At 47.3% G+C, this 7,500-nt stretch overlaps 1 protein-coding gene across 12 annotated transcripts in view; it reads right to left on the bottom strand.

Moving 5' to 3' along the window:
* Window positions 1–7,500, bottom strand: part of EBF3 (EBF transcription factor 3) — a 128,632-nt gene that overhangs the window by 37,254 nt on the left and 83,878 nt on the right. For 6 of the 12 annotated variants that reach the window (XM_031936147.1, XM_023224426.2, XM_031936148.1 and 3 more), the window contains exons 7-8: window positions 5,186–5,267; window positions 901–1,045 (exon numbers count right to left, since the gene is read on the bottom strand). In XM_031936147.1, coding sequence (XP_031792007.1) covers window positions 901–1,045; window positions 5,186–5,267 — 227 coding nt within the window. The remainder of the gene's footprint in view (window positions 1–900; window positions 1,046–5,185; window positions 5,268–7,500) is intronic. The other 6 variants (XM_031936152.1, XM_031936150.1, XM_023224430.2 and 3 more) reach the window with 1 other exon arrangement.

The following is a 7,500-nucleotide window of genomic DNA, read 5'->3' as shown; positions in this document are numbered from 1 at the left end:
TGTCTTAAAACCATTTAGTTTTATGGGCTCTCTGCTCTGAAGGATTCGATCATGCTGTTTTGTTTGCAATTCACTTAAAAAAACACTCCCATTATTTTCTCAACAATTCATATTGGTCAGAACCTCATAATTATTATGAAATGTTTAATGGGGGAAATGACTCCTATTCTAAAGGGGATGTGTTCAATTGTGGCGACCGTGCAGAGCAGGAAGTGGGAGGTGCCTGAGGGGCTCGGCGCAAGGCCCACCGTGGCTGAGTCTTTCTGCATTCCGATCTGATATCCAAGGACCTTTCTCCCTACCCACCACCCTTATGGAAACCCTTCTCTTTGAACAAGCAAAACAAGAAGTCAATCAATTGAAAGCATTTGGTTTAAAAAAAAGAAAAATGTATGCTGGTTTGTATTTTCACCCCCTCGTCCTTGCCCCAACTCTTGTGTGAACACGCACACACACATGGATCACAGGCACACGCACTCCAGTCAGGGACAGGAAATGGTCCTGGCTGTCCCTTCAGAGCTGATTGGACCAGGATGTAACCACTCACTGGGCCTGCACGAGGCATCTGGGTATGAGCTTCTGGATGGGCGCTTCCGACAAACCAAAATAAAACCAAATAAATTAAAATCGCAAGAAAAGCAGTAAGCAAAAGAACGCCTGGAGACATGAAGGCCATGGCAGGTGAATGGGAAAGCCCCGCTGTTCCATAAAGGAGAAGAGAAAGCTTAGGAGGGCTAGCTCCCCTTCCATCTCGGGGACACCCCCTCGCCCTGCCTTGGTGCAGGAGGTCTGACCAAGGGCAGGGGCCTGGTGAGAGGAACTCCACATGAATGAACATAAAGGATGGTGCAAAGAAAAAGAAGCATCGCAAATAAAAAAAGACATGTAACATGTGCCTACCATTTTCCAGATAAGAAGGGGCCGTACCTTCTGACGGGTCGAGGCGGCGGGCCCGCCTCCCGTGTTTGGAATTGTTGTGCACAAACATGTTGTCTGACACGGCCAGCACGTGGCCGTCCACGTTGACTGTTGTCGATACAACAACCTGCAAAGATGAAGTGGATTTGAAAATGGAATTGGCAAAGGAAAGCATGGCCCCCTGTTAGGCAAAATAAAAGCCATCTTAAATACTGCAGAGCACAAGGAAACTTCACGTGTTCCTGGACACTGTTGATTGATGTGCGTTCACAGCTTTTTTGGCTAATGGGGGTGGGTGGGTTGTTTTGTTTTGTTTTGACTCAAGATTGCTTCTCTTCAAAACCTGCTCCACTAATTACAGTTTAATCTCCTATTATGCTAACAAGTGAATTCAATTCAGAGAAATATTCTTCTAGCCATTAGCTTCAGAAACACCCCTCTAGCCACTCAGTTTAAAGCTGCTGTTTTGATTGATCTGTTCACATATTGATTAGATAGTTTATCTAATTAAAATGAGTTCACTTGAGACCGGCCTCCCTTGAAGAGCTGGGAGGATTCAGAGTTGCCCCAAAAAGGCTTCATAAATCAGGAACATTCCTACTGCCCACATTTTATCAGGAAATGATCCCTGGGTCAATTTTACAATTACATTTAATGTCTGGTAATGAACTTTTTTGCATCTGAAAAGACCGAGTTGAATATGAATAGCGGCGGTGTTTTCAATCCTGGAAAGGTATCCTTTCTCAAGTTCATTGCAAAGGCTGGCAAGGACCCTGGGATACCAAGGGAATGTCCTCTCTGTTTCGGTGAGAGGCTTCCATTCTTAGGTCCAGGCACAAAGGATGTCTAGGGAAGAGATGACACATCAGGCCCCCTTCAGCCCTCAGCTGCCTCGTGGTAGAGAGAGAAACGAAAAGGGCCAGGCAGGGATGGTCTTGCAGACTCCATAGACCTGCCCAGGTGAGCTTGCCACAAACATCCAGAAATGGCACCCCCGAATGGACCCAGGAACTGGGAAATGACAACCTGGCCCTGAGTTTTCTCTAACAGAGGGGCATTCATCCCGGCCTAGCTGGAGCTGCAAAGATCTGAGGCCAGGTTTCATCTGGGTCTTGCAGAAGCACTCCTGGGGCTTGAGCCCAGCTCTGGCCTGAAGGAGGTGTGGCTCTCTGCTACAGTTTGGGCACACTCGGCCATGTCTTTGGGTCAGCACCACCCGAGGGAACCACAGCCCAACAGAGAACTGTGCGGCAGGTGCAGGTGAGTGGGGAACCTGAAGGGGCTCCTAGTCAGGTTCACCTTCCCTGCAAGGCCCAGACAAAACACACCATGCAAAATGAGCTTAAAAGCCAAGGCCACCGTAGGCCTTAGTGAATCACGCCATCTCAGTTTGGGTCAGCACATGTAAGGAATCCCCTGCACCAACATAATTGGGAAAACCATGGGGAGGGGCGCACAGGGGGTATACAGGCGATCTCTGTACTTTCTGCGAAATTGTTTTGTAAACCTAAACTTCTCTAAGAAAAATAAAGCCCATTAATAAAATAATTAAACTAGTTACCTCATACAAAATGAATACAATTCATTGTATTCAATGAGTCATTGAATAGAAAACAATTAAAAGCAAACATACAAATAAGTAGTATTTTAAGGGGCTTAATAAACCAAAGCTATACATTTATATACGAATACATGTGCGAGTAATTTTTTTTTTTTTTTGAGACAGAGTCTCGCTCTGTTGCCCAGGCTGGGGTACAGTGGCACAATCTTGGCTCACCCTAACCTCTGCCTCCCGGGTTTAAGCAATTCTCCTTCCTCAGCCTCCCAAGTAGCTGGAATTATAAGCGCTGCCACTGCACCCGGCTAATTTTTTTGTATGTTTAGTAGAGACCAGGTTTCATCCTTTTGGCCAGGCTGGTCTCGAACTCCTGACCTTGTGATCCACCCGCCTCAGCTTCCCAAAGTGCTGGGATTACAGGCGTGAGCCAACACGCCCGGCTGGCTTTTTCGTTTTAAATCTCAGACTCTACAAGACGATGATGCAGCAGGGGCAGTACACACGGCATCCCGCCCAAGCGCCCTCATCAGAGGCAGCTTCCCTGGCATTTCTTCCCCTTGGCCACTGCCAGGATTGTGGAAGTCACAACACCTTGCCAGGGTGTCAAGCCACCCAGAACCTCAAAAGGTTGTAAGTGCTGCCCCAGCAACCCAGATCCAGCCTTGGGTATCTCAGCGCCTTCCTTTTTTGACCACTGTCCCCTGACTTTGCCCTTTGCAGCCCTGGTGGGAGGTGGCTGTGCAGCCCCTTTAGTACCACTAGTGGGCCTGGCAGCCTCTGCCTGCAGAAGCCAAGGTCTGTTCCTGGTCACCCAGGTGCCCCCCTCGTGGTCTACCTCCCAGGCCCAGCCCTGAGCGTTGAAGACACTCTACAAATCCATTATCTGCATATGATGCAAAGATGCATAACTAACACTGAGGTGCAGACTTAACCCTTTTTACATTCCTAAACATGATAGGTTAAAGAAACATGAAAAAGTAAAAACAAATTTAAAAAGTTTTTAAAGACACAGGCTTTACTGTCACCTACATCTAGGTCAGTCACAAAGGGAAAAGAGTGTAGTTCAGCAGAGACAGCAGGCAAGCTGTGCTGTGTGCCTCACCTGGGCCGGCCCTGCAGAGCACCTGCAGAAAGCTGCTGAGACTGTGAAAGCAGCTGAAACTATCGTGTAAGCCCTGCCATCCTCCTAGGTCCAGTTACACCTTCTGAGAGGCATGGGGCTCAGCTAAAGAGACCAGAGGAAGTTCTAGTAACTACGGGGTCTGCAGTCAACCACGAGATCACCTGTGACTGACGCTGTGTTCGGTCATCGGTGAGACAAAGAGGACACAGTCCCTCAGCCCTGCGTGACCTCCATTCTGCTTAGAAGGATCAATATCACCAGTGCCCTGTGAAGCCTAGTGCGTGACCAATGAAAGCAGGCCCAACTGTGTGCAAGGAACACTGTCTCCAGCTGCAGACATGAAAGTGGGCGGGGCCAAAGAGCCCGCCTCCTCTGCCCAGCTGACCGGGCAGGCACAGAGAGAGATGTCATGTGATCCACTACAGGACTGAGGCGTAAGTTAAATTTCTGAAAAACGCTTTGAGCTATTTGATGGGAAAATCGTGTAAATCCCAAACAGGGATCATTCTGCTCCTGGGTCATTCATCCAAGCTAGCGGTCATTTCCATTAGCCGCCACATTCTTCTCTGGCTGGTTTTGTATCCCAGCCCACAATATTCTTACAGTCAAAATTAGCAAAATCATCCAATGTGTTTACCCTTAAGTAGCTTCCTAATCATTCACAAAAAGGCAAGAGAAACATGAATCTATCATAATGGTACATAAATCTATCATAATTCATCCCTGAACCCCCCAGCCACCCCCTCTGTATCCGTCTTTTAGATAAAATCTTCTGAGGCAAACCAGAGACAGGACTTAGTCTGGGTTTAGGAGCCGCCTAGCAACTAGGCACGGAAGGTGGGCAGTAAGAACACAGTAAACCTCAGGGGAAGGAAGCTGAGGCCAGGAAGACACTCTAGCAGTTGCGGAGGTCTATACTAAGCAGGTGCAGATCCCCCTATGAGGACGGTCTCAGATCTGGAGTACTCCCAAAAGACTGCATTATAGTTCTCTTCCCACTGAAAATCAATCCATCAATCAATCCCAAAAGAAGCAGTTCTGGGCCGGGCACGGTGGCTCACGCCTGTAATCCCAGCACTTTTGGAGGCCAAGGCAGGCGGATTACTTGAGGTCAGGAGCTCAAGACCAGCCTGGCCAACATATTGAAACCCCATCTCTACTAAAAATGCTGGGTGTGGTGGTGCGTGCCTGTAATCCCAGCTACTCAGGAGGCTGAGGCAGGAATCCCTTGAATCTGGGAGGTGGAGGTTGTAGTGAGCCAAGATCGCACCATTGCACTCCAGCCTGGGCTACAGAGCAAGACTCTGTCTCAAAAAAAAAAAAAAACCCTTCCACATGGCCATGTTTTCAAAACTGATTTCACTCTGTTGTGCCCACATTGGACTTGATAGATCTGGCATACTGAATATACCAGATCATTCTTAAAGCATTTTATTTGCATATTTTTATCAAATGCACCAATTCTAGTTTGCTTCCAAGCCCTTAAAGAACTCAAGATTACTTCCTGAACAGTTGCAAAATCAGAGAATTCAAATTTCATATAAAAAATCAGGACCACGGTCCACGTGTCTTTGAGAAATGTATACCTGGAATCTCCGCATATCTCGAGGGTTGCCTGCATTCTTCAAACAGTTCTGATTGCACTTGAGGAAAAACTTTAGAAAGAATCTATAAAAAATACAAAAAGATGATATTTATTAGGGTTATCAGACAAAAGGCTCAAACTTTTTAAAAGACACTCTTGGCAGGGAGGAGTGGAGACTCAACCTCACAGCTTCTACACCTCCCTCTAGGGGGCGACATTGAGAAGAGGCTCTGAGAGAGGCGGCGAGGAGGCACCCGGAAACAGCCACACAGCAGAGCAGCAAGTTGCATTTGCCTTGACGCTACGGATGTCCAAGCTTTATGATAATAGCTGTGACTTTCGCATTGGCATTTCTTGGCTCAATCTTTGCACAACTGCCCATTAACCACGGGGGAAACATCCACCCCAGACAGGTCTACTGTCTCCAACCACTAAAAAATGAAGGATGCCTGGTTAAATTTGAATTTTGGATAAGCAAAACATAATATCCCAAAGCATACGCCTCAATAAAAAATTGCTGTTGACCTGAAATGGAAATTTCACTGGATATGCTATATCTCATCTGGGCAACCCTAATTCCAGAGGCTACCACTGCCTAAGCAAACACACTGCTAAATATGGGTTTTAAGAGTTACAGTAGCGCCTGTAATCCCAGCACTTTGGGAGGCTGAGGTGGGTGGCTGACTTGAGGTCAGGAGTTTGAGACCAGCCTGGCCAACATGGTGAAACCCCATCTCTACTAAAAATACAAAAATTAGCCAGGTGTGGTGGCACACACCCATAATCCCAGCTACTCGGGAGGCTGAGGCAGGAGAATTGCTTGAACCCAGGAGGCTCAGTAAGCCGAGATCACACCACTGCACTCCAGCCTGGGCAATAGCCGAGGCTCTGTCTCAAAAAAAGAAAAAAAAAAAAAAAAGAGTTACAGTAGGTACAGCTCTTAAGAAGCAATTGGGGGCTGGGGCAGAAGAATCACTTGAACCCAGGAGGCGGAGGTTGCAGTGAGCAGAGATCGCGCCACTGCACTCTAGCCTGGGCAACACAGCGAGACTCTGTCTCAAAAAAAAAAAAAAAAAAAATCTAAGAACTGATTGGGAGGCGTATTGTTTTAACCAAGAATTCTTGACGCGGTAATGAAACTATTGCTGAGGCAGAAAGCAAGGAGCAGCACTCTGCAGGGCTGGAGAGGTGAGGCTGAAGCAAGCGTATTTCCATTTCCTGCCATGCCTTGCCCTTACGTTTCATGGCATGAAGATTCAGGGGTCCTGACAGTGTGTTGAGATGCTGTGACTAAAACGTCATCATGTTGCCCTCCCCATTCCTGCATGCTCAGTGACACTGCAGGAGAGCTGGCTTCCAGTCTGAACTCGAAGAGCCTGGGAAACCGGGCTCTAACACCACCCACGGGAAAAGTGGGTTGGGGGGTCTCTCCCTGAGCACCCTCCGCCTCAACTTGAAATGGCCACAACCAAGAGGTCCCAGAGCTTGGGTCTGTGCTGACATACCCACTCTCTGCAAGCGGCCAAGCATCCTGTCCAGCAAGGTCATCAACACAAACCTTTCTCTATTTTCTCCCAAACTATCGTCTGTCCTACTTGGTGATTCTTAATTTTTGATGAAGTTTCACATAATTTTCTTACATTCAAGTTTCCTTGCTGGCAATTAGAATATCAGAAAATGAAAAGACTCGACTGACCAAGACTCATCTCTCTAAGTGCACTCCCAGCATATCCTGGATGACTTCTTACTGTGGCAGAAGAAAATCCAGTTGATGGGGGAAAGAATGGTGGCCACTTAAATTTTCTTGCATACCATGAGGCCTCACCATTTTAGGCCAGAATTTACATCCTTTATTAACTCACCTCACCTATACACTTAGCTCACAATGCCTCTTCACACCATCTGCCATCAGCATACAGTAAGTCACTTGATATTCCACCCACCAATTTTTCCTAACAACCACTGTGCAATTAAACTCCACACGTTCTGCAGCGAGGTAAATTAGGCGCACCTGCGGCCACACTGCATTTGAACTGCATCAGAAAGGGCCTAACAAGGTGAGGGTGCCACAAAGTTATCGTCCTGTCAGGCAATTAGGTTTTCACTTCGGGGACAGAAACACAGTGCAATTACACCACACATTACCACCCGGCTAATCTTCGGAGCAGGCGCCGGTCCGAGAAGCTGCTCATCTGCAAATGTACCTGCAAGGAGCCATCTCCAGGAGCTTTGTTTGTGATTTGAGAGATTTTCCCCCTCCAGAGAAGGTTTCTTTACATTTCTTGATGTCTTTTAGACAGTTCACCCTTTCACCTC

This window comes from Piliocolobus tephrosceles, chromosome 9 (genome assembly GCF_002776525.5).
Source record: "Piliocolobus tephrosceles isolate RC106 chromosome 9, ASM277652v3, whole genome shotgun sequence".
Classification (NCBI taxonomy): Eukaryota; Metazoa; Chordata; class Mammalia; order Primates; family Cercopithecidae; genus Piliocolobus; species Piliocolobus tephrosceles.
This window is presented reverse-complemented; position numbering and strand designations above follow the sequence as displayed.